Source organism: Pygocentrus nattereri, chromosome 7 (assembly GCF_015220715.1).
Source record: "Pygocentrus nattereri isolate fPygNat1 chromosome 7, fPygNat1.pri, whole genome shotgun sequence".
Lineage (NCBI taxonomy): Eukaryota > Metazoa > Chordata > Actinopteri > Characiformes > Serrasalmidae > Pygocentrus > Pygocentrus nattereri.
Genome location: NC_051217.1, coordinates 5,244,363 through 5,271,892, shown reverse-complemented (window position 1 = coordinate 5,271,892; position 27,530 = coordinate 5,244,363). Strand labels below are relative to the sequence as shown.

At 39.7% G+C, this 27,530-nt stretch overlaps 2 protein-coding genes and 1 non-coding gene across 7 annotated transcripts in view; all 3 read right to left on the bottom strand.

Annotated features, from left to right (window-relative positions):
- ppfibp1b (PPFIA binding protein 1b) overlaps positions 1 to 17,146 on the bottom strand; it is a 30,571-nt gene extending 13,425 nt beyond the window's left edge. The window contains exons 1-10 of one of the 5 annotated variants that reach the window (XM_017690318.2): positions 16,925 to 17,146; positions 7,810 to 7,894; positions 6,819 to 7,024; positions 6,088 to 6,174; positions 5,900 to 6,013; positions 5,597 to 5,728; positions 3,745 to 3,837; positions 3,418 to 3,510; positions 1,478 to 1,595; positions 1,136 to 1,180 (exon numbers count right to left, since the gene is read on the bottom strand). In XM_017690318.2, coding sequence (XP_017545807.2) covers positions 1,136 to 1,180; positions 1,478 to 1,595; positions 3,418 to 3,510; positions 3,745 to 3,837; positions 5,597 to 5,728; positions 5,900 to 6,013; positions 6,088 to 6,174; positions 6,819 to 7,024; positions 7,810 to 7,873 — 952 coding nt within the window. In that variant the 5' untranslated portion in view covers positions 7,874 to 7,894; positions 16,925 to 17,146. The remainder of the gene's footprint in view (positions 1 to 1,135; positions 1,181 to 1,477; positions 1,596 to 3,417; positions 3,511 to 3,744; positions 3,838 to 5,596; positions 5,729 to 5,899; positions 6,014 to 6,087; positions 6,175 to 6,818; positions 7,025 to 7,809; positions 7,895 to 16,924) is intronic. The other 4 variants (XM_017690339.2, XM_017690330.2, XM_017690351.2 and 1 more) reach the window with 4 other exon arrangements.
- Positions 15,886 to 15,958, bottom strand: trnav-cac. Its single transcript has one exon. It is a non-coding gene; the product is annotated as a tRNA-Val (tRNA).
- A 2,421-nt stretch (positions 17,147 to 19,567) lies between the features above and the next one.
- On the bottom strand, positions 19,568 to 27,315 carry si:ch211-245j22.3 (uncharacterized protein LOC563798 homolog). Its single transcript, XM_017694765.2, has 5 exons — positions 27,184 to 27,315; positions 26,041 to 26,173; positions 21,033 to 21,182; positions 20,475 to 20,580; positions 19,568 to 20,287 (listed from the first exon to the last, which is right to left on the bottom strand). Exons 1-5 carry the CDS (start codon positions 27,291 to 27,293, stop codon positions 20,163 to 20,165), a joined length of 624 nt encoding a protein of 207 aa, XP_017550254.2. The 5' UTR covers positions 27,294 to 27,315; the 3' UTR covers positions 19,568 to 20,162.
- Between the last annotated feature and the right edge of the window lie 215 nt (positions 27,316 to 27,530).

Below are 27,530 nucleotides of genomic sequence, written 5' to 3'. Positions count from 1 at the left end.
CAAGGCAGACGACAACAGATCATAAATCTCATTAACAGAGAGAGTTGAGGTCCAACAGTGAACTTTGAGTGCAGTGAATACAGTGGAGTGGCTCCATTGGGTTTACTGTGAGAGTGCACACAGCCAGAGTGTACAGCGCTGGTCTCCAGCCTGAGAGGCTACCTCTGGTTAGAGGTCACAGCACTGCTGCTAATGACGGAGTGAAGGTGACAAAAGAACAGACAGAGAGAGGTGACAGAGGAGAGGTGCTGAGAACAGCTGGAGGGTAGACGGGGTGGTACTGTTAAAGGAGACAAGCGAGAAAACACAGGCTGCTTGCTGGACACAAGGGTGTGGACAGGACACATCCAACATGCTAAAAGGGGTAATACATACTGTCTCACTAATCAGAAGCCGATGTAGACCTTGGTCTTAATGCTTAATGCTTTTAAGGCCGATATCCTACATTTTTCTTGCATGTTCCTCCTGAGGTCCACTTATTACATTTTTGCATGGATTTATGTACCAAAAATAGCTGTAACTTATTTTTAAATTAAAGCAATTTTTGTTACTTAAGACAGAATAGGGTTAATGGTTCTGGTCAAATGACATATATCGTTGATTTTCTATGTGAAAATAAGTCAAGCATCTTTTATAGAGAGCATACAAAAATATGGACCAATATAGAACATAACATTTAAATTTATAAAAACAAAAGTTTTTTTCCCCCCCTCAACAAGTTAAATTCAGCAAATAAACAATAATTGTGCAATAAAATGTGCAGTGTGTTCTGCAAATGACTGTACAAGTAAAAAAATCTGAATGTCCAGTTTTATTACACTGCAAGTTCAAAAAAATAATGCTTTTGCATCTTAGTTTTCATAAATGGAGCAGGGAATGAATGGTTTGATTTGAACTTTTTAGATCATTTTCCATGATATCAGCCCTAAAACCAATTTCTTTCATCTTTTCTTTTTCACCTTTACTTCTAAAAGTGACTTGTGGTTGTTTTAACTGGTAATGAACGCTTCTCCTTCGTTTCTCAGAAAAGCAAGCATAATGAGTACATACATGCAGACTGTGAAAGAAGAACAGAACTAAGCAAGAAAACGATATGTAGGCATAAATAAATACATAAAAAGTAAACCTCCCTTACGTTTTTCTTTGAGCCTCTTTTTAAAAGTTTCCTCTGTATGGTAGACTGTGTAAGACAGAGTAATGAAATACAATATCTTTTGTTACTGCTTCTGTCAAAACACTGTCCATTATTAAATGGAAACAGACATGCAGCAGTCATATGGAATCAAATAAAACATTAGAAATATAAAATGCAAAAATGCATTCTATTACAACCTCTTGTATTTTTCACCAAGATGTAGATGTTAGCACCATAACATAACACTGACACATCAAAACCTGGCCCTGGACTAGGGTAGTTCCCAGAGCATGCTGAGGCAGGTGATGTGGCTATGAGTAACAGTGGCTTAGCCTGACCCACCTCTCTCGGTGCTTTCTAAGCCTGCAGGCGTGGGTGATCTGGACCCTGTTTCATCCTGTAGCCTCCTCAGTTCTCCATCTCTGCCATCCAGCTGCCTTCTTAACGTAACCAGCTCCTCCTAAAAAACACACCCATACACATAAATCATGAGATACTGGTTAGTTTGATGAGCTTCATGCTCAAGCAACACCACAGACAAACAAACAACTGGCCACAGATCTCTGCTGTATAATAAGTTATGCAACAGAGATCTGTACAGATCTGTACATGTGCAAAAATGTCTTACAATAAACTACTGGCTGAAACCAATGAAGCAAAAAGAGGTCAGCATATAATTTCTGCACATTACAGCAAAGTAATCCCTATAAGAAACATGAAGAAAATCACCCACTTTCTCTGTTGATTCAACAGCAGGTGACCATAATTCTGAACAAACTCATCTTTTTTCTTTCTGAAAGGTACTCTGTCAGCCTACACAGTGCAGTAGAGTCTGCAAGTAACCGAACAGTGAACAATTTTTGTTTTGGATTTGTAGCTCAAACCTACATTAATGAACCACAGAGGACTAGCCACCTTTTTCAGTGGGCCATGAGTAATAGCTGTTTTTTACTGATACATAACAAGCCAGGAGAGTTCTGGGGTAGTCTTATTTTATACACCACACGTAAATTCTCTTACCATAAAAATGAAAGTAGGGAAGTAAGGAAAAAAGGAATTACTCATGATCCAAATCATCCCACCACATCTGTATAACACTGTGTATGTAGAACTGGCTCACTTGTCTATATGATGTGACCGCTCATATTCTGAAGCATCCTGAGGCATTCTGGCCTAAAACTGGCATTTAATGTTAACTGTTGTGTTATGAAATATTATGCACAGCAGTGTTATATCCCTCAGCCTCGCCAGTCTGACAGAATCCATGATTCTGTATCACTTGGGTTTTCATTCATAAATGTTCTGTCACTAGAACACCCAGCTTGCATTACACAAAAACATCAGAAACCCTGTGGTGTCAAGCAATCCTGACTGCTTGCCTAGCACTGATGTAAAGGCTGATGAATGCAGATGGGATATCCAGCTTCCACACAGTAATGTTAGCTATCTGGCTTCCTTCTGCATTAGCTAGGTAGGAAGTCAGATGTCTGGGTATTTGGTAAAGTCGTTGCGTTTTGCTGACTGCTATGAAATCCTGCATGCACATCATGATTAATGTTCTTTCCATTTGACGGACTTGGGTTTCTCTTTGTGATTGTCTTATCTACTGTGACCATAAGTCCAATGTAACACAATGTTTCTAGATTTCAAACACTAGAACTTGATGGAGCCATATACAGACTGGGATAGGGATAGGGATAGGGAGAATGGTCCTAGAGCATAACACAATGCAAATAAATTGCGGGTCAAAGTCAAAGTGAAATATAAAGTGTTCATCAGTAAGCTGCTGATGAGGTAGAATAAATTACTTGATACGTATAGCTATACGTTTAAGTACTATAAGGATCTATAGTTCATGTAAATGCATATAGTCAAACACAAATAGAAAGATAGATAACTTTTTTAGTCACAACATCTCCAGGATTGTAACTCAAAAGCCCAACAGAAGGTCCCTGTTTACACAACAGCTATACAGACTAAACTAGTGCTACTTTTTTATTATAGTACTATATAACTGACAACAAAAATCAGTCTAAACTATTCAATCAGCTGACAAAATGATCAGCCCCTTAAAATCAGTACTGGCCATAAAATGTTTATATTGGTCAGACCCAATTATAAACAGACTGGCAAAATTAGAGGTGAATATTTACTTTAAGTAAATAAAGCAAATATGTAAAAATACTGCCTGGCAAGGTGACTGGTGTGTGTGGGTGTGTGTGTACACACTTTATACAAAAAAAACAAAACAACTTCACACAGTCACCCTGAGGTACGCCAACCTTGAGTGCCTGGATTTTGTGCTCCTTCCTCTGTTTTTCATACTGCATCTGGCCCATTTTGATTTTCAGGCTAGACAGTTTAGCCATTAGCGACTATCAGTGGAGTGGTATAGCCAGGAAAGAAGAGAGAAAGAGAAAATTTTAAAGATGAAAAAGACACTTGTAGAAGGAAAAAGGGGGTGAAAATAGAGTCAAGCCAAGTAATTACAACAATCATGGAAGGAAAAGGAAAAACTGTGGTGAAAGAAGAAACTATGAAGTGAAAACATTAAAGCAGTGACAAAAGACAGCAACACTGCTCAGACTGACACTGAACTAAAAGCTTACCTTAGTGGACTTCAGTTTCTTCTCGTACTGTAACCGTTCACTGTCCATCTCAGAAACCCGATACCGCAGCTCATTGATCTCCAGAATCAAACCCTGCAGAGAAAAAAAAAACTATTTTACAACCACTCCCAAACAGATCTATGAATAGTTGGTCAACATGTGTTCAGGTGACCCAACATTACTGCATTTGCATCCCGATACAAATACATTTTATATTTCTCCACAACACTAATCCAGGTGGATCTAGTTCCAGTTTATATGATCAGCGAGTAATAAAGGGTCAGCCTCAAATGTAGGCATCTGCCCACAATTTCTATATCAGTGTAAGCCTATTTGTGATTTTCAGTAAAGCTCAATGTTGCATTTAACATTGTGCTCAAGCAGCATAAAAGACTAAATGTACAACAATCTGGCTTAATATTTAAATCTTAGAACATAAAAGATCAGTATTTCAAAGGGAGGAAAACAAGAACCCAGTGACAGTGACTTCCATTCAGCACTGGGCTTGAACGAGTTGTTTGTTAGTGTCCAGCATTCAGCAAGAGATTTATGATTCAATAAACAAGCCTGAACTGCCTGAAGTCATTAACACTTTATAACACTGTAAATTGGCAAAATTTATTATACGATAACGATTAAATCAGCTTTATGCCTCAACAGAATTCCAGTTTAAGCCTCCAGCTATTAGAAGATAAAAATAGCATCTTTAAGGGAACAGCATGGAGCCATTAAATCATGGGACACCGGAAACAGGCCTGACCTTTCCTATCCTTAACGAATGCACGGACTATCCTACTCTAAAAACAATCCACAGTTCTGGTAACAATCCTTGTATACTCGTTTAGGGGCGTAAAAGTTTTGTCCGCAGACAGAAAACCCTTTGAAGTGTTCAGTGCTATGCTGAAGATGATTGTTCAAAAAGGCAGAAATTAGATTTGTCAGTACGTCAACATAAGGAGGAAAAAAAGACTTATCCCTGTGTTTTATTACCTCTTGGTGGGAGGTGATGGGTGAACACACATGCAGGGACGGGTCATCTCTTAGTCCCTGATCTGAGAGGAACATCTTTTTTTTTTATAAAAAAATAATAATAATAATAAAAAAAAAGCATCTGTTCAGTTCTCCATCTGCTTTTTGCATTACTGGATAAGCAGCTATTCATTCTGGCCAAGGTGACAGAAGCAACGTAAACCTTAACTTTAAGCGCAACAAAAAATGTGCTGATGAAAAATTTTATTTTAGCACCACCTCACTCTCCCACCATTTTACAAAGAACATGAGGTATCCATCTGTTTTCAGCAAGTCCTTCGCTATCCATAAAGTCACCACATGTGTCTTTCCACAGCGTTTGTACAAACCCTTCCCACAGTCCTATGCTCAACACCCACTCTCAGGAAACTCGGCATTCGACTCCCAGACTCGCAGAATCCACAAAGGGAGCAAAGCTTCCACAGTAATAACTACCTTCCAGAGAGAAGAAAAGCCACCCAAAACAATTTTGGAGAGGAAATGGCTTCTGGCAGAAACTGTTTTTGCCTTAGCCTTTGTCCAGACAGCAAGTGAAGCACAACATGAATAAAGGTCTGCTATTCCAATGGGCTAGAAGAGTCCTGTGTACCTCAACAACACAATGCATGACTGAAAGTAACCAAATGCAAATTTCATTAAAGTTGAAAAAACAAATAAAATCAATCTTCTTTCTGTTTCAAACTTCACCGAGACAACTGCTGCTGATATATATAAAAAGGATATCTATGGATATAAAAAATGAGACATCTTACCTACTACAAATTGCAGGGGAATCTATAAGAAAAAGATTTAAAAAAAAGAAAAATAATAAAAACTTCCCCACCTCACTATCCCTGAATCGTTCATCAAAGTCTATCCTGTCTTTTTCCATGGCTGTCAGCTTAAGTTTCAAGTTGGAAATCTCAGCCATCAGCTCAAGCTTTTGGGTCTCCAGGGCTGACCTGAGAAGGAGCTCCTGAAAGCAAAAGAGGGGCAGAGAATTCAAATGCATGGCCAGCACATACGAAAGCTCAGCAAGGTGAAATCTCTATTTAACTGGATTTAATTATGTACAATATGAAAGTTAGTCTGAATTCTGAAGTAAGACAGCAGCATTTTTCTTTGGCTTTGAGAAGCAGCAACTAACCTGCTGTAACATTTCCTCAGTGGCATTCAGTTTTTCGCGGTGTTCCTCAAGGCACATGTCTAGGTCTCTTATCTTTTCTCCTTGAGCTTCCACTTGGTCTGTCAAAACACTGACCTGCAATGCATTGTTTTCACTTAAAGCAATTAGCCAACTATTATTCAGTTGTACGAAATCTACAAAAAAATTACCTGGAGAACAAGGGACTCCTTGTCACTTTCAAGACGATTAAGTCTGTCCTGGTAAATGTCACCAGTCACAGAAATGTGTCCATTTGACTGTATCAAAAAATAAGACAGACAATTTAAAAGTATAAAATAAGCTTATTACTACAAATTTAAGTCCATTTACATTAGTAATGGGTACAATGAGAAAAATCACTCAGTTAAGAGATAATCACAAATGTAAAGAAAGAAGAGCATCTCAAAATATCACAAAGAAGGATTTCGAAGCTGCGTGTCCAATCCAAGTGTTTTCCATGAGCTCTTTGTTCTCATAACACCACCTTAAATGGTGAATGGACTAACAAATCCCTGAGTAAACAGACTGAGTTATGGTATTACATGCTGACTTTGGCATTCCTTTGGCAGTCATCCAAACCCCTCTCTCTTAGCATACAGTCAGATCTGGTTTCTTGGTAAAGATAACCATTATCTGCATATCAGAATATTCAGATATAGCATGGTAACTAAAACATTTCCAACTGCCTTAAATAGCAGTTATAATCTGCTCTACCGGCAGTTGAAATATGACTGCACTAGAAATATTACTACAAAAAAACAAAAGCATTAGTATGTAAAGCACTTCTGTATAAATTCCAGTTCTATTTACAGCATAGCAATACCATACTATTATTGCTATTTGCCTGTATCTAGTAACGAACAGCAGTAACATGACACTGTTATGAAGGCAGAATGCGTACCAGGTGGCCCTGCAGCCACTCCACCAGGCAGTCTGCGGTGGTGTCGGGAATTTGGCAGCGTAGTCCCTCTCTCTCCTCTGAGTCCATAAGCTCCAGGGCCCCCCTCAGTTCCTCAATCAAGTGCAGGGCCCGCAAGCCTCCCATGAATGGAGAGGTCGGAGACTGGCAGTCAAAGATGCCATTGGAGTAGTCTAGTGCCTTGGAGCCTGAGAGATATTGACAGCATGTCAGATTGTTACTCATTCAGATGTGTCCACTGCGATGACTTAAGCAGAACAAACAAAAGAAAAATGGCATATTTGAGGAACTTAGGCAAAAAAGAAAGCTGAATGTTTTCCCTCACTGTTCATGGAAGGCTTCATGCAAGCAGCATAGTAATAACATTCTAAAGAACCATGTGCACTCTACAGCACTGCCAAGCAACTTCAAAATGAGACCTCTTTAAATGTGAAAATTCTCACAGTGCAGCACTAAGGAATGATTATATCGGACTTAAGACATAGCGATGAAAAATATGATTATCTAACACTGTGGAACAAAACAGTGTGCCCTTCTACTGAGCCTTGAGGGCAACTCTTTGACTACAGGCCAGAGAATAAGAGTCTGAAATAGACCAGAATAAAGGCTATAGTTACCGAGACCTCGGGGCATCATGTGATGTGACAGGCTACTTCTACAAGAAATGCCATCCCCATAATTAACTAGTGCTGAAAAACGGTAGTACTTCACAAGCCTGTTCAGTGAACTGAGCATCAATTACTGTTGAATCTCATGACTATGAAAGTTGCAGGACACCATACCATTTAAACACTTCTTTGAGCTCTTATAGTTCAGACACTGTACAATAGCCTTGTACAGATATGTAAAACAGAAAATCATCAACGGATCATAGATTTCAGAGAAATCAGCAGGTGAAAACAGCAGGTGCATGGTGCACCCAAATTTTTGCCATTATTTCTGTGAATATCTACACTAAATATAGAGAGCTTACCTGCAATGATGCCATCCATCTGCTCCAAGGCAGCTGCCAACATGTCACTGGCATCAGACATCATCTTTAGTCTTCTGAATTTACCCTGGAAGGAAAAACCAAAACAAAAACATGAACAATACAAATGACTAACCATTAACATGTCCTACAGTTACTCAAAGTAGGAAACCTTTCTTCTCTCACAAACACAGAAGCTGCTCAACTAGCAAAGAGTGCTTCAGAGAGAATGTGAGGGGTGGCCAAACAAGCAAACAGAACCTATAGTTGAATACCAAGATGTTGTGACCAGTATTAAGCTTACAGGAGGAAGTGCACTCTGGCAGAGTAAGAGGAGCAGTAGTAAGGGTGGACAATTTTGCAAACATTAAAACACATGTTTTCAGGATACACAACATGTACCATGATATTTAATTTTTCAGAGGTTGCATGACTTAAAAATACAACTAGATGAATTTTAGTCAGTGTTTTAGGTGCAGCAAAGCACTCCATCCAATCAAAAAGGATGAATTATGCTCTCTTTGCAATGAAAAACTGCAGCTGATTAGTGTTGTCGAAGGACTGACAATATACACGATATAAACAAAAAGCATATCATGACAAAATTTATCACAATAATGATACATATCATCACTGTATTTTGTACATTTATTAACTGATCAGATCATGATCTCATTAGTATGCTTGTCATTTTCACCTTCCAAACATGGACCCTACCACAACAGTATAATCAGCTGCACAAGACTGAGAGGCTCTGGCTTGCAGTGTTCCTGCTTTAGTGTCCAGAGCACGGTAAATCTTTTGGGAGAAAGGCTGGATGATTCTTAGCTTGTCTCCTGTTCCTTGGGTTACCCAGTTAAGACAACCATTGGCCACAGATTTGAAAGAATAATTGAGCCTTTTACCTCTATTACTGGCACACTGCTGCTTGGGACACAGGGCACTCTGTTGAGGGACCAGTGGAGGCACACAGTGACGCTCTTCTGGACCAGCACCCAAGAACACAGCAGCGTCTTTATCTTAGTCTCACTCCTCAGAGCAAACAAATGAAGGGTAACCCTGTCATCTTCTCCTATCCACTCCACCACTCGGGCTCAATTTCTGGGCTAAAATGCACACCATATATGCAACTTCCAAAATGAATCAGTTGTGAGCTGGTAGGGTCACCACTGTGCATTACACTACTGTACAAAGATGTATTTTACTGTACTCAGTTCCCTTGTTAGGAACCTATGGCAGCTGAACTCCAGATTTTCCCTTTGGGGATCAATAAAGCGCAGTCCAATGCAAAACTCAGAAATCACTCTTCATTTATTTCAATTCTAGTCAAAGACCTTCCTATTAAAACGTTGGACCCCCTTTTGCCTTCAGAACTGCCTTAATTCTTTGTGGCATGCTTTCAACAAGGTGTTGGAAACATTTCTCACAGATTTTGGTCCATATTGACATGATAGCATCACGCAGTTGCTGCAGATTTGTCGGCTGTACATCTATGATGCGAATCTCCTGTTCCACCACAACCCAAAGATGCTCTATTAGATTGAGATCTGGTGACTGTGGAGGCCTTTGGAGTACAGTGAACTCATTGTCATGTTCAAGAAACCAGTTTGAGATGATATGAGCTTTGGGACATGGTGCATTATCCTGCTGGAAGTAGCCATCAGAAGATGGGTACACTGTGGTCATAAAGGGATGGATCACAGGATGGATCCGTGCTTTCATGTTTACGCCAAATTCTGACCTTACCATCTGAATGTCACAGCTGAAATCGAGACTCATCAGACCAGGCAACATTTTTCTAATCTTCTATTGTCCAATTTTGGTGAGCCCGTGTGAATTGTAGTCTCAGTTTCCTGTTCTTAGCTGACAGGAGTGGCACCCAGTGTGGTCTTTTTCAAGGTTCGACATGTTGTGCGTTCAGAGATGGTATTCTGCATTCCTTGCTTGGAACAAGTGATTCTTTGAGTTACTGTTGCCTTTCTATCATCTCAAACCAGTCTGCCCATTCTCCTCTGACCTCTCACATCAACAATGCATTTTTGTCCACAAAACTACCGCTCACAGGATATTTCCTCTTTTCCAGACTGTTCTCTGTAAACCCTAGAGATGGTTGTGCGTGAAAATCCCAGGAGATCAGCAGTTTCTGAAATACTCAGACCAGCCAGTCTGGCACCAACACCCACGCCACGTTCAGAGTCACTTAAATCACCTTTCTTCCCCGTTCTGATGCTCGGCCTGCACTTCAGCAAGGTGTCTTGACCACCTCTACATGCCTAAATGCATTGACTTCAGTCCTGAATTTTCTGCTTCTCATAATCTAAATAATCTCAAATACATAAGGTCTGATGTGGTCACTCCATTGTTCTGAGAACACCAGCAGCTTCTTTGTTTGATTTGCAAATTTTCTTCTTTTTTTGTCTATTTCCTTTTCTCTGTAACAGCTTCTTGACAGCTAAATATCCTTTCAGACTCATAGCATTGAATTTTCTTCTCACAGTGGACGGATGGACAAATACTCTTTTCTGATCTGAAGCAAGAGCAGAGCTTGATTTTCTCCCCTCTCTCTATCTCTGTCTCTCTCTCAAAGATGAAAGTTTTAGGCATGTTTAATCTGATGGTGAGAGGTTTGGTGGTCTACCAGGTCTTGCACCATGTCATATTTTCTTCTATATCTTTTTTTTCATTCTATTTCTTTCCTTTTATTACCCTATGGCCTATATGTAATCTCTTCAGTAATAACTCCTGGAAAATGAATAATTAGAACTTAATGATTGAATAAATGGTGCTCTCTGACTTTTGCGCAGTACTGCACATCTCTCTATCTATCTAGGTGGGAGATACAATGTACTAACTACAATGAAGCACAATACAGGCTCTGGACTGTTAATCTTCACAACACATCAGCTTTTATTTCCAGGTTGGAGAAATTGTTTAGTCACCCCGCTGAATGGCGAGTTTTATTTAAACAGCTGGTCTAACACACTGGTGACACCCAGCATTCAGGTGGCGGTTTTCACTTTTATGCTCTCGATGTTTTATAGAAACCGCCCACAAACACACACCACATGAAGGACAAAAAGCCCATGTTACAGGAATGCGTAAACCAACACCCATTACGGTGGCTTAGAAACGCCTAGGTAGACCAATGATTTGAGGTGATTCCACTGGAAGGACCACTGCTCTGCTTTACATCAGCTATGAACTTACAGAGCAGTCCCTACAAACCCCTACAATCTCAAAATTGCATGGCAAATGCTGTTTTGAGTTAATTACTATTTTGCTGGCATTCCTCGAAAAGGAGAGGAAACCTAAGGCATTAATTTGTCAAGAGACCAATTCCGTCAAGCCCGTCTAGCTTATCTAGGCAAGTTAGTTCTAGGCAGAAATCCTTTCAAGCAGTGTCTTTTCATAAAATCCCTTTATCTTGAAATATTGTGAATCCACAGTCCGCAGTGATTTCTGAATTTGTAAACATCCTGGTTTTGCAGCAATCACATTTCTGTCAAATGAAATGGGATTCAAAGGCCTTTCTGCACCACAAGCAACATGATACAACCCCAAAAACATTTCAGCTCTGTTGAAAATGTCCATAGACCAAATGAAGCAGAATACCACACACATTTCACATCTGTGATGCAACTCGTCTGGTTCTAAGAAACACAGCCACTGGCACATGGTTAGACTTGATTTTCAAGCAACAGTTTTGCCTTGACATGCTGTATTATTGAATAAGCTGAGGATCAGACAAGCACAAAGAAGTCATGACTGATGCAAGTCATGCATTCTTCTGTCATGCATGCTATCATTCAGATTACTCAGTGAAAATGTGCAAGATCTAGATGTCATTGAGGAAAGCTATGCCAGTTTAAACTGAAACCAAAGTTACTATATGCTTGCATAAAAGTGGAATTAGTCTATAAGGTTTACTTGTGTTGTCTCCTCGGCCCACAGTCAGCTGCTATAGACTAAACAGCGTTCAGAAGGCATGAAGTCTTCAAGGTCAGGGTAAACATGTTAGTGATTACTGGGTTCTCACTGAAAGAACAGTGCTGCACTATGGCTGCTGAATTGCTGTTCAAAGGATCAAAGAGGGCTGAAAATGTGAAGGAGACAAATAAGCATTACACCTTTTGCCTGGATAAGTCAGAACTTACAACCAAAACAATCTACTGACTAAATGCCTAGGCGAAGTTACATCAACTTAATGAGAACGCTTGGAGTATTTTATCATGTCCAGAGACAAGAATATTTCCAAACCTAACCTCTTTAGCTTGAAAAATACAGTATGCAGATTAGAAAAGGCATTTCAACTCCCATGCTTTCCACAGTTTTAGCATTTGTTAGGCACATTTATTACATAATCACCTGATCACAGTTATTTGCACCAACCACAATTATTTTCCACAGAACTAGCAAATAGTTAATTTGCCGAGCTAGGCTCATACTTTAATAGTTCCATACAGGGAATAAATTAAGACAATTAATTTGTGTTGCAAATATTTTTACACCAACTAATCATTAGCTAAAAAAAAATCACTATTGATTATATTAGTAACAGAGTAACCTAATGATTATTTTAATGGGTAACTGAGCATCATGGGTCGAACAATAAACAATGAACTTATAAATAACAAACCATACATAACATTTCAAATATTTCAAAGTACAATACTTAAAAGAGATAAAACAGGAAGGCTTTAAAAAGACTTAAAGTAAATACAGCACTGAAATCCATCAGGATCTGTTTTGTTACTGAAAGAGAGACTAGAGGCAGAAATGTGCATCATTATCATGCAATTGTTACTACACTAGCTGCACTATGTAAGTTTTTGGGGGATTTGCAGACCCCTTTGATGGAAGCGGACAATAGCACACAATGTGTAAAAGAACATTTTCTAATCCAGCTGTGCTAGTTCAGACCCCTTCCCTGAGAGGATGAATCTGATAATTGCGAGCATCCGAGAGAGTATTCATAAAAGAGTCAAGTCCAGACTTGATGAATGATTGAGGTTGTAAGGGAATTATCTACTATTATTTTCAGATCTTCCTTCTTTCTGAGTGTAATATTGATACATAAAACATATGATGAGCCAAAAAACTCAACCCAACACTAACTTTTAAATGACCATTTCAGGATTAAAGGGTGACTCGCAGCAGCATTGTATAGAACAGTTTATTGTATGTATGTAGGTTTTTCTTCTGACTAAGAACAATGCCATATCTTTAAATTTGAACAAAAAATGTGACTGTGCAGTTTTACTGATCACTGCTGACGCACTGATAATTTGTTCATTCTTTAGGCTGTCGTTAATTTAAAAAGCTGAATGTTATAGTGTTTTGATTATGTCTGTCCTGCAAAACAGTGGTCATAGGTAAAGCCCAGTGTCTTCTCTCTTTAAAACTACTTATGGGTTTTACAACCCCGACCACCCCCCAACAACAAACACACACACACACACACACACACACGTTCATGCTAGTACACATTGCTTTGCATTGCAGATTCTTGCAGCTCTGGAATTTCCTCTCGTAGCTGGAACACAATGGCTCCCAGCCTGGGCAATGATAACACAAGTTCTTTGTGATGCTCACCACTATCACAATCACTGCACAGATCTCCACAGATTCTGGAATCACTGCTATGGGCATGTGGGGATACTGTGCATTCCAGATACATGTGGTCACTGGAATTTCACATCAGAGTGAGGCCAAACAAAGGAAAACAATGAATTTCACCAGAACATAGATGCAATGTGCAGAAGAAGACTGTCCACCAAAAGAAGAAAAATTCATTTTATAGACTACAGATAAGACAGAGCATAACATACAATTTCCGCAGCATGCACAAACATGTTTTCTTCTTTTTACTTCTATAGCAAACAAAAAAGTTGGGAGGGGTGTAAATGTAAAATCAGATCTGAACTGGAAGACCAGCTTCTTTAGTGGCATCGCACGTTGCAGCCAGTCTTGCAACTTAACGAGCAACACTATTTCAGTACTCTTCAACTCAATGGAAATAGCTGACTCTTACTACTCAGAATGCAAATATTTCCCTCCATTTTGCTCTCCCTCTAAGCACGCCTTAGAGCAATAGTCATGCTTTCCTGCAATGGTGAGTAACAAGCGTGAAAAATAATAAGAAAAAAAACCCTAATGGCCTCTGAGATCCATCAGGCTTGGTGCCTCTGGGCTACACTTCACTGGCTCTGCTGTATTAACTACTGTCCTACTATGAACTCCAAACTGGCTGACAGAAACAAACCTTCACTGGCACATGCTGGGAAAAACATACCAGCCTTCAGGTCCTTTGTCCCGGAAAAAAAAAAAATACAAGTACTTGCGTCAGGCAAGTCCTAGGTCAGCAAACTTACTTTAAGTCATGCATGTAGAAGCAGAAACAAGCAGCATGGGCAGAAAAACCGAATGAAACTCTTCAGGTTCTAAAGCACGTGTACTATAGATCTCTCATCTTGTAGTACAGATTCCATATCATAACAACTACATTAAGAAAGGCAACATATCTGTACCCTTCCTTACCACAAACCAATAGTCAGATATTCCTTATCGACATGCTCAAAAATGTGCCATGTGACAAGCACTCAAATGTCAAGTTTTTAATTATAACTCAGGGGGCAAACTGCTGTGTTATTTTGGTTTAGGCCTGACGCCACACTTTATAGAGAGAAACATAAGCTGTTCTGATTTCCAGTTTTTAAGACAGTGCACCACTGTAAGCCCAAAAGAGCAGCACTTGTCTTTCCAGCTATAGCACACAGGTGACGTTACACAGCCCCAGACAGAGTTAAGTAGGGAATATTGTCTTTTCACAGCACACGAAAAAGTAAAAGAAGGACAGGATCTATGACTACACGCTTAAGAACTATGGTTCTTCAAGGGTTCCTCAGTAAAGGCCTCAGTTCAAGTCAAGAACCATCAGCTCTATATAGAACCATTTGCATGCTAAACAGAAGGTGATCTGACTCTTCAGGGAGAACGCGTTGTATGTGGTTCTATTTAGAACCTTTCTGAAAATGGCTCTACATAGCCCCAAAGGTTTCTTCCATTCCCACAAGCTTTACATTTTCTATTGTTACAAGCTTGGCATGCAAATAACCATTTAAGCATGAAATGGCTCTATCTAAACACATGGTTCTAAAAAGAACCATTGCCTTTACAAAAAAAAAAAAAAAACCTGAGGAATCGTCTGTTTAAGCGTGTAGGCCACTCTGAGTGTTACTAAGATATTTTAAACATGGGCAGCCAATCAATACGGAGACTGTCAGCTCTTATACTCACGGATGTCCATCTGACCCTGATTTTAAATAAGCCATAAATAACAGGCTCCTATTCCAAGCCAGACTGACACAGAAGAATATCACTTATTTCAGACCCTCTCAACTGCATGGAAGGGAGAAGAGCTGCTTGGCTATCTATAGCATACAGAGGAAAAAATAAATAAAATAAATCAAAAAGTCCACTACGCTTAGTTAAACATCTCTTTGCTCATACACAACCACAGTGAGAAAACTGTGGTTACACAGTGACAAATTTCTACTTCCACGCTTCAGTTTCAGCAGCACTGCAGCTCTTACGTTACCTAAACTGTACAGTCATTTCAAAATGACCTGTAGCAGAGCATTTGACTGTATAATTTCATTCATACTGTTTATATGCATAACTGTGCCATATTTCCTTGTTAGTGACGGTGTGTGTGTATGCCCATACATACATACACATACACACACACACATATATATATATATATATACACATGCAAATAACATAAGTGATACTGTTTTTGATCCCACAACCGGGGAAATTCCATCTCCGCATTTAACCCATCCATGCAAGTGAAACACATACACACATAGTGAACACACACACTAGGGGCAGTGAGCACACTTGCCCGGAGCGGTGGGCAGCCCTATCCACGGCGCCCGGGGAGCAGTTGGGGGTTAGGTGTCTTGCTCAAGGACACCTCAGTCATGGACTGTCGGCGCTGGGGATTGAACCGGCAACCTTCCGGTCACAGGGCCAGATCCCTAACCTCCAGCCCATGACTGCCCCAAAGGCGCGCTTTGTTTCTGCCCGGTTTCGAACCGAGGACCTTTCGTGTGTGAGGCGAACGTGATAACCACTACACTACAGAGGCTAAATACATAAATACATACATACATACATACATATATACACATATGTATGTATATGTGTATATATGTATGTATGTATGTATGTATTTAGCCTCTGTATATATATATATATATATATATATATATATATATATATATATATATATATATATATATACACACATATATACACACACACACACACACACACACACACACACACACCTAATATAAACTGTAGAAAACGATTCTTGCCAGCTGAAATGATTGTTCAGATTGAAGGAGAATGTGTTGTAACTAGCTGTATAACATATACATACACTTCAAAAACATTATATATCAATGCCAATAACAGCCACTAAATCAAACCAGACTTGCTGTGATTTATTAAGCGCGGACCTGATTGCACTTTTCCCAGTTCATTCATATTGCTGCAAGTGGCTGGGCGAGAATAACAGCTTCCCCGCGTTAGAGCAGGTAAGTGAAGCACAGGCGGCCTGGAGAAATGCCTCCCTACTCCCTAAGGGAACATTAAACCGTCTGTTTCCGTCGTGATTACGTGGACGACAGCCCAAGTCTGCCACCAGCACTTCGGTCGTTCAGTTACCGAAAACTCACGACTTCTTTTCAGGTATTGGATGGAGAGCGCAGATAATAACCTCGGCATCTTTTCTCTCTAAAAAGATTTAGTCAGCGGCGACGGCAAAGCGTTTCTGCGGAATCACACGAAGTCCCCCGGGCTAAGGAAACAGCACATTGCGTTACTGCCGATAGAACCAGTCGTTAAAGATAAGTACATGCCATATCTTCATGGGCCTCAGCCAACCTTTCGTTTCAATAATACGACAATTAGCGTTAGTGAATCCATAACGCAGCCCATCTGCCGAGGAGACCACACCAAGTCCACTCAGCAAGTTCTGGAAGTAGAGTCTCAGAAGAAAGTTAGACTCGGCCTGTTTACACGGACCGCTACTTTAAAAACAACTTACCAGTAGCTGAACTGGCGCCTACAAATCAAAAGATGATGTGCGGTCGATCCGGGACGTCTCTCGCCGCTTTATGTGTTACTACTTTTTATTTATTTTTACAGGGTTGGTTCTCCCAACAGCGCTTCGTGCTCCCCCTCACCCTGCGCCATGTCGACAGGGAGCTGTGGACGTGACTGCGTCACTGGTTGGGAAAAGCCCGCCCCAAATCCAGTGGGATTGGCACGAGAGTCGCCATGGGCAGTTCTGTGGAGCCAAAGTGAAGCCGGTTTCAGAGTTTCCGAGGAAAGATTTAAGGCTGCAGTTGTAGACGGTTGAGGCGGGCACGTTTTCAGATTCGTCTCATTTATAACTCTTTTATAACTGACACGTGCTCAGATTTGGGGGAAGCCGCTCTGAAAATCCACCTCAAAGTACATGTTGTTAATGTGTTGCTGATTGTTGGTGGGGAAACTGGATAAGTTAAGTGATACTTTATTAATCCCACAAACGGGGAAATTCCACCTCCGCATTCAACCCTTGAAACACCACATACACACTAGTGAATACACACACACACACACACACACACACACACACACACACACACACACACACACATATACACACATATACACACTAGGGGGCAGTGAGAACACTTGCCCAGAACGGTGGGCAGCAGTTGGGGGTTAGGTGTCTTGCTCAAGGACACCTCAGTCATGTGCTGTCGGCCCTGGGGCCCTGGGGCCCTGGGGGGGGGGGCCCTGTGCTGTCGGCCCTGGGGATTGAACCGGCAACCTTCCGGTCACAGGGCCAGTTCCCTAACTTCCAGCCCACGACTGACCCCCAAGATATTCTTCCCACTGACATGCCGGTTATTTAGTGTTTCCTGCGCAGTTCGTTTGTAAGTGGTGAGAAAAGTGCTGAACTTTTGTTGCTTCCAGTCACCTTCAAAGTCGTCAAACTTTGCCTTATTTTATTCAGATAACTGTTGTTAGTTGCAGTGCAGGTTGTAAACTGGCTAAACAAAACCCCATTTCCAGTTGAGGTCTACAGTTCGCTGTGTCTGTGAAGTAAACATGGCGGAGCTCCAACGGTCTGCGGCTGAATAACACATCAGCCAGCAGGCTAATGTTTACTGTGGTAAACTGCTGTAGGTTAAAGCTGTACATTCATGCAGCACAGAGAGCAGCGCTTATTTTAGCTTTCATGAATGTGCAAACAGCATAGCTTTAGCTAATTAGTAATAAATATGCAGGGGTGGTGTGGAGGTTGGACACAAATCATGTACTTGAGTTAAAGTAGAGACCCCCAAGGTAAAATATTACTCCAGTAAAAGTAGAAGTCCTTACTCTAGACCTCCACTTGAGTAAAAGTACTAAAGTATTTGCCTTCAAATGTACTTAAGTATAAAGTAAAAGTACTAAAAGATTAATTATGACTGATGTCCTGTTATCATTTTTATAACAAGACTGGCTTCATGAACTCATTTCAGGTGAAAGTCCTCCAGCGTCTCTCTTGGTAAACCAGTCTTTTAATAGAACGTCATTAATTAGTGACGCTGACGTCTATTAAAATGATCAGAAGCACAAAACACTGAAGGTAAACAGTTTCCATCAGGGAGAACCGAGTGGCTCTGAAATCACTTTTTACACACAAGCAAAGTTTCAGTTTAAGATTAATATTAATTAATATTAATTAATATTAGTTTTCCATTACTGTATTGATCTGTAGGCCTCTATTCATAAACATAAACTAACCGAAACTAATTTACTATAAAATGAAAGTGTTTGTATAAGTTCAGAAAAAAAGAAACACGTCAGTCTCGACTGCATATGTGGACATATTTCTATATTGTGGTCTATTTACACAAAGTTAGGTTAGTTACATCCATCCTACCATTTAGGTAGATGTATGTACTACCAAATGTTTATGCTGCTGTGCTGACGTTGAGCCGTGTGCTTGCATTGGGTTGGTATGACCAACAGGTCAAAACAAACTCAGAATAAAGTGACCGCTGTGGCCTGGCTGGTGTTCTTGCTTTGCGCTTCTTTTTTTTTGGCATGTTACGTTTTTATATACACATAGTCCAAAAGGAACGACAGATTTCTAACAGTCTAGTGGAGTAAAAAGTAAGATATTTGACTTTGAAATGTAGTGGAGTGAAAGTAAAAAGTCGCCCAAAATGGAAATACTTCAGTAAAGTACAGATACATGAAAAAACTACTTAAGTACAGTAATGAATTACATTTACTTAGTTACTGTCCACCACTGGGTTTGAATATTTCAAACTGCCATTTGACACAAAGGCACAAATGTTGTGCTTTAGCACAGGAGTGACGAACTCCACTTGTAGGCCCATATTAAAAATCCCCACCTAAACTGACCATTGTTTATTCAAAATATGCCGAAGCTGCTACTGCAAAATATAGATGCAAAATATAGACTGCAAAATATAAACAATGGTCAGTTTAGGTCATAGCAAATTTTTTTTAAAGAAATGAATACAGAGGCGTTCTCTGGTCCACAGAATTGTTGGGATTTTTAATATGGGCCTTTTAGTGGGGTTCAACACTCCTGTGCTAAAGCACAAGATTTGTGCCTTTGTGTTAAATGGCAGTGTGTGAAAGACCTGTGAAGGAAGAAGCAGTGGCCTGGAATCACCACATTAAACTGTTTATTTTTGGTTAAAAGGCATATTTAACAGTGAGACATCTTTTGTATTGTCAAGCAGGGAATCCTTCTAAGGCATCCTAAACAGTGGAAACGATAACACTCGGTCTGAAAATCAATGCAGCCTATTCTAATTGTTTAGGAACATTACAATCACAGGTAAAAGGTACTGCAAAATATATAATTTAAACGTTTAACAGCATGTTTGAAACATTTTTCAATCAAGTTACCAAAGTTATATAGAGTGTCAACTGAAAACATAGTGATTACACAGCGTCACAACTTCATGCTGCAAGACGACTGTAATAAGGCTGAGGAAGCAAGCACTAGTCAGTTAGTTCAGTAGCAATGCTGTTATAAAAAGCCGGAGCAATGCACTGTCCTATTTTTCTGATGTAAATAATAATGTCTAATATCAATGATGAGCTCAAAATGCTTAAACTTCAAGTTACTCATAAAACACTCCACTTTTATTATAGAACTTGATTAGCGTGCACACAATTTTACATTTTATATCCTACATACATAGAACTACTTTCCAGTGCACTAGTACATATGACATCTTTCATCCTTCAATGAACTCAAAGCTCTAGACTACTGAATTGCCCTTAAGGGATTTTTCCACCTTCACCGTGTTGGGGTCACATTCTAGCATCTCTCTTATCCATTCATCATCCAGCGCTCCCTCAATGAACTCCTCCAGACTGATGATGGCTGTGGAGATGGAGGAAAAGCACAAATAGGTTCTGCTTTCTCATTAATTGAGATAAGTTGTCACTTAGAGCTACCACATTCACATTCACCCTATGGGTGTCATGCAATGCAATGCCAGTGTAAGCCCAACAAATTGAGTTAAATTTCATTAAGGGCAATAATTCTGTACCCCTCCACATCACCTTACCATTGTTGTCTTTGTCCAGTCGTACGAATATCCTGTTGGTGCATTCCTCAGCAGTCAGTGAATTAGGTTTGGTCAGGGAGGCTGCAACACTCATCTTGTACACAGCCTGACAACAAGCAGGACATGTTGGCAAAGTAGGTCTCTGTTGCCCTCTAACGGAGTACGGAGGTAGTGAAAACCTCTTTTGCATGAATAAGAAAACTGAAGCATCTAATTGTTGAAACATCGGTGCCAAGTGAGAAGTCACTGTGATTCCAGTGTTCACCTGTTTTCTTCATACAAAGCAAACATAGACTGACACAATACAATATGCTATATGTCCAAAGTTTGTAGACAGAAACTAATAAGGAGCTTGTCCCACATTTACTGCCGTAACAGCCTCTACTCTCCTGGAATGGCTTTGCACAAGCCTTTGCATTTGGCCACACGAGCATTAGTCAGGTCAGGTACAAATGTTGGATGACTAGAATTCTCAATTAGAAGGAGTGTCTGAACAAGTGATTTTTAAAACAGTCACCTTATTATACGTTGAGCACACATGCTGAACAAGGGCCCCACCTGCATGATCTCAAGCATTTCTGATCGTGTTATGGCTCCATCCTTGTCCTTGTCATAGAGCCGGAATGACCATCGTAATTTCTCTACTGATGAGCCTTCTATCAGCATACTGATGGCTGTCGCATACTCTCGGAAGTCAACAACTCCATCCTGTAAAGTAATAAACCAACATTTACCATTGTCTACAACCAAGTGTGATTCTCAATGCTAAAACACAAAGACCTTTTCGTAAGGCATTTCGTGTCAGTTATTTTTCCTAACAAGTTGAGCACCTTACTAATACTGGGTTTTTGCTCTCAAAATTCCCTCATTTGTTCTTGGTATGAATTCCACAAGATGTTGGAAACACTCCTTTGACATTCTGGTCCATGTTGACATGATTGCATCATGCAATGCTGGTAGATTTTTTTCAGGAGCACTTTCATGCTGTGAATCTTGTGTTTACCACATCCCAAAGGGGTTCTGTTAGATTCAGATCCAGTGAATGGGAAGGTCGCTGAAGAAAAATTAAATCATTGTCATTTTCATGAAAAGTTTGAGACTTTTGCTTTGTGACATGGTGCATTACCATACTGGAAGTAGCCATTATAATATGTTTGAATTGTGGCCATGAAGGGATCAATGATGGACAAAGCACACAAATCATGTACTTCAGTTAAAGTAGAGATACCCAAAAATTTTACTCCAGTAAAAGTAGAAGTTCCTCCCTTTGGACCTCCACTCGAGTACAAAAGTATTTGCCTTCAAATGTACTTAAGTATCAAAAGTAAAAGTACTAATAGATTCATTATGACTTTAATGTCCTATTATCATTTTTATAACAAGACTGGCTTCATGAACTCATTTCAGGTAAGCGTCCTCCAGCGTTTCTCTTGGTAAACCAGTCTTTTAATAGAACGTCATTAATTAGTGGCGCTGACATCTATTAAAATGATCATAAGCACAAAACACTGAAGGTAAACAGTTTCCATCAGGGAGAACCGAGTGGCTCTGAAATCACTTTTTACACACAAGCAAAGTGTCAGTTTAATATTTATTTGCAATTTAGTTACAAGTTTAAGTTTAATATAAAAACTTGTTTTAAACACAGGTTCACAAATGATTTTTCCTTTACTGTATTGATCTGTAGGTCTCAGTTCATAAGCATAAACTAGCAAAAACAAATTTCCTATGAAATGAAAACAGTGTGTATAAATTCGGAAAAAAGCCGCGTCAGTCACAACTGCATATGTGGACATACACAAAGTTAGCTTAGTTCCATCATTTATGTTGAACAGACTCTCACAAAGTTTTACGCTGCTGCGCTGACGTTGAACTGTGTGCTGCACTGGGTCGGTATGACCAACAGGTCAAAACCAGCTCTAAACAAAGTGACCGCTGTGCCCTGATTGGTTCTCTGGCTTTGCGCTTCTGTCGTTTCGACATGTAATGTTTTTATACACACAGAAACCAAAAGGAACGACAGATTTCTCAAAATGTAGTGGCACTGTAAAAAGTAAGATATTAGACTCTGAAATGTAGTGGAGTGAAAGTAAAAAGTCGCCCAAAATGGAAATACTTAAGTAAAGTACAGATACACGAAAAAACTACTTAAGTACAGTAATGAATTACATTTATGTAGTTACTGTCCACCACTGGAAGGGATGCAGTAACAAAATACTTAAATAGGCTGTGGCATTCAAGCAATGACTGATTGATATTAAAAGGCCCAAAGTATGCCAAGAAAACATTTGCACACAATTACACCAATGTGGTCTTCTATTGTAGCCCAGCTGCCTTGAGGTTCGATGTATTGTGCATCCTGAGATGTTTTTCTACCCACTACAACTGTAGAGTCAAGATTAGTAGTCTCCTTTCTCTCAGCTCAAACCATTCACTGTCTGGCCATTCACTGTTGACCTCCCTCAGGAGGAGGGTAGGAGTTTCTACCCACAGAACTGCCGTCATTGGATGTTTTTTCGTTATCGCACTATTCTGACCCTAGAGACTGTTTTGTGTGAAAATCCCAGGAGATCAGCAGATAGAAATACTTAAATATTTCAGCTGAGATAAAATTGTATGCCCTTTCTGATGGTCTGCAACATGATTGGCTGATTAGAAAATAGCATTTCTAAAGTACAGTGAATATATATTCAGGGAATACGAGGGAGGTTCAGTACTTTTGGTCAAGGAGCGTAATTGTAACATATTCAGTTGTCTTTATTTTAAGCCTGCGGTGGTAAACTGCAGTCCTGGATGGTTGTTGTCCAGCACAACTATGCATTCAACTCAGTAGTTAATTTTCTTAGCTGATGTGTTAAAAGCAGGAAAATCGCCAAACTGTGCTGGACGTGGGTCTCCCAGGAGAAGAGTTTACAGTTTACCACCACTGTTTTAAGTGTAAGACCTGTTTTGACTGCAGGATTTTTATTTTACTATTCTGTTTAAAAAGTTAAGTTCTGAAAAGGTCCAATGTGCACCTTTCCACTGGAAAAGTGAATGCAGTATGTCTTGAAAACTCAAAGACACACATATGAACACGAAAACATTGTTGCACCTTGGGAGGACAAAAAAGTGCTCTTTACTGACAGTATATATATTTTCTGACAGTGTATACCTACCATATATATACCATATATACCTACACTATTGTGCAAAAGTCAGAGACTGCCCTTTCTAGTCAAAACAAACATTACATTATTCATTTCTCAATGAAAGGATAAAATAGCAGAAAACATATGTTTAACACAAAATTACACAAAAAGCTCAACAGCTAAATATTTTCAGTCACTGCTTCCATTGGTTTCCAGAGTCTAGCTTTCGATTTACAGGGATATTTTTCCACGCCTCCAAAGTTCAGCCTTAGAAGTTGGTTGCGTTTTCCGCCTCTCACAATTCCTGTAATTCCAAACACATTCAGCGATGGTAAGGTTTGGACTCTGGATTGGTCAATCCATTGGTTTGAAAACACCAGCAGCTTTTGTCTGATTTGCAAATTTCCTTCCTTCTTTGTCTGTTTCCTTTTCTCAGTAACGGCTTCTTGGCAGCTACAGTGGGGAGAACAAGTATTTGATACACTGCTGATTTTTCAGGTTTTCCCACTTGCAAAGCATGTAGAAGACTAATTTTTATCATAGGTACTCTTCAACTGTGAGTGATGGAATCTAAAACAAAAATCCAGAAAAATACATTGTATGATTTTTAAATAATTAATTTCCATTTTATTGTGTGAAATAAGTATTTGATCATCTATCAACCAGTAAGAATTTTGGCTCTCACAGACATGTTACTTCTTCTTTAAGAAGCCCTCCTGTTCTCCACTCATTCTCTGTATTAACTGCACCTGTTTGAACTCGTTACCTGTATAAAAGACACCTGTCCACACACTCAATCAGTCAGACTCCAGCATCTCCACAATGCCCAAGACCAGAGAGCTGTGTAAGGACATCAGGGATAAAATTGTAGACCTGCACAAGGCTGGGATGGGCTACAGGACAATAGGCAAGCAGCTTGGTGAGAAGGCAACAACTGTTGGTGCAATTATTAGAAAATGGAAGAAATGCAAAATAACAGAAAATCTCCCATCAATGATCTTGAGGAAGGTGAGGAATGAGCCCAGAACTACACGGCAGGACCTGGTCAATGACCTGAATAGAGCTGGGACCACAGTCTCAAAGAAAACAATCAGTAACACTCTACGCCGTCAAGGATTAAAATCCTGCAGTGCACGCAAGGTGCCCTTCCTCAAGCCAACACATGTCAAAGCCCGTCTGAAGTTTGCAAATGACCATCTGAATGATCCAGAGGAGGAATGGGAGAAGGTCATGTGGTCTGATGAGACAAAAATAGAACTTTTTCGTTTAAACTCCACTCGTCATGTTTGGAGGAAGAAGAATGATGAGTACAACCCCAAGAACACCATCCCAACCCTGAAGCATGGCGGTGGAAACATCATTCTTTGGGGATGCTTTTCTGCAAAGGGGACAGGACGACTGCACCGTATTGTGGGAAGGATGGATGGGGCCATGTATCGTGAGATTTTGGCCAACAACCTCCTTCCCTCAGTAAGAGCACTGAAGATGGGTCGTGGCTGAGTCTTCCAGCATGATAACGACCCAAAACACACAGCCAGGGCAACTAAAGAGTGGCTCCGTAGGAAACATCTTAAGGTCCTGGAGTGGCCTAGCCAGTCTCCAGACCTGAATCCAATAGAAAATCTTTGGAGGGAGCTTAAAGTCTGTGTGGCCCAGCGACAGCCACGAAACCTGAAGGCTCTGGAGGAGATCTGTATGGAGGAGTGGGCCAAAATCCCTGCTGCAGTGTGTGCAAACCTTGTCAAGAACTACAGGAAACGTCTCATCTCTGTAATTGCAAACAAAGGTTTCTGTACCAAATATTAAGTTTCTTTTTCTGGTGTATCAAATACTTATTTCACACAATAAAATGGAAATTAATTATTTAAAAATCATACAATGTATTTTTCTGGATTTTTGTTTTAGATTCCATCACTCACAGTTGAAGAGTACCTATGATAAAAATTACAGTCTTCTACATGCTTTGCAAGTGGGAAAACCTGAAAAATCAGCAGTGTATCAAATACTTGTTCTCCCCACTGTACATATCCTTTCAGACGTATAGTGTTGAATTGTCTTCTCACAGTGAACAGACTAGGGATTGTTTTCAGACCTGAAGCAGATCTCCCCGCTCTCTCAAAGATGAAAGCTTTAAGTACTTTTCATCCGATGGTGACAGTTTTGTGGTCTACCAGGTCTTGTGTGATTGTTAGTAATCTCAATTTCTCTGGACCTTATAATGATTTTTTTTAAACTCCAGGTCTGGAAAATGCTGTTTTTTTCCTCTTATTTTCCTTTGACTTATGCTTCCTTATGCAAGTGAATTATCTGACATCACTTAAGAAATATCTCTTCATGACTGTTTTGACTGGAAATTATATAAATAAGGGGTGGACTCTGACTTTGAGTGTATATAGAAAATTAAAGACAATTAATACAGCCAAGTCCCACCATACCTCGTTGTTGTCCAGTGTGCGGAATATCTGCTCTGCGTATTCTGCAGACTCTGTTCCGACAGTTCCATTGCAGAAATGGCGTCTGAATTCATGGAGAGTGATCAGGCCGCTGGGGCACTCGTTTAAGAACTTCCTACCAGACAAGAGAGAAATCAGCACAATCCAAAATTCCCCCCTTTATGGTGGTATACTATTAAGTCTGAATTTGGTCCCATTAATCCACTCAACATTTTAATATAAAGCCATAAACCAATTTGCTACCATTAATTTGACGCGGCTACATATAGTAGGGGAAATGATGGTCAGAACGCTGAAAAGGTTTTGGATCTGTTCATCACATCTACCCAGATTAATTAAGCACGGACATCAAGCATTCGCAAAAAGCCTTGATGTTTTCTAAGTGAAAATAAGTTTCACATCCTTTACAGAGAACACACTGGTGCACATTGTAATGCACAATTACTGTTTATTTTTTTTATTTAACATATTGTGAAAAAATGAAGCGTAACATTTTGTCAATTCAAGTAAGTGGGGATTTTATATTTTTTTATGGATGTTTCTTCCACATTTTATAAGAAAATGAACTAAAAATGTAATTAACAGTGTTCAAACATTTGAGATATTGAGAAGTATAATATTTTTGTGTCATTTGTTTAACTGGGTTCTCTTTATCTACTTTTAGGACTTGTGTGAAAATCTGATGATGTTTTAGGTCATATTTATGCAGAAATATAGAAAATTCTAAAGGGTTCACAAACTTTCAAACACCACTGTGTGTATATATATATATATATATATATATATATATATATATATATATATATGCACACACACACACACACACACACACACACACACATATATATATATATATATATATATATATGTATACATATATACATATAGCAATTATGACTGAAAACATGTAGGATAGGATGAAATGAAAAGCAAAGACTCATTTGTAATATTCATGTGGTCAGAACCATAAAAAGATAATCAATTATTTCTAAGAACTAAATGCCCATAAGCCAGAAGTCATCAGCGTGTAAATAAGTAAACCATAAAACTACAACATGTAAAGTACAGTTCATGCAAACATAAAATACGTCTGTGAATCAAACGCCGATGAATATCTAACCTTACCTAAACCACTCATAGAGCTGTGTGACGTAAGTGCATCCGCTTCTGCTGGGCAAGGTTGCAGTCTGTCCCATCCTCAACTGTTTTCCTCTGTAAAGTAGACAGTGACACATTTATACCCCAGCCCTGCTTACTTCTCTCGAGCTTAATCACTCTTACAAGTGCTATCCTGCATCTGTGAAATTAGGCAAAAGTAATCTCCCAGCAGGGGGCAACAGGCAGGTTGGGGCGATGCAAATGTAATTACTTCAAGAACAGCTCCTCTCAAGGGTGCGTGGGCTGTGAAGTGTTTTGTGGTACCCCATTCCTCCCCTACACCAACATTAATGAGCGCTGTGAGCAGTAATTGG

Coding starts and splice junctions, on each gene's coding strand:
- si:ch211-245j22.3 (XM_017694765.2), bottom strand. CDS start 27,293: ATGTGTCACTGTCTACTTTACAGAGGAAAACAGTTGAGGATGGGACAG. Junction 26,174..27,183: donor CAGCTCTATGAGTGGTTTAG/GTAAGGTTAGAT, acceptor CTTGTCTGGTAG/GAAGTTCTTAAACGAGTGCC. Junction 20,581..21,032: donor AAATGCTTGAGATCATGCAG/GTGGGGCCCTTG, acceptor GCTTGTTGTCAG/GCTGTGTACAAGATGAGTGT.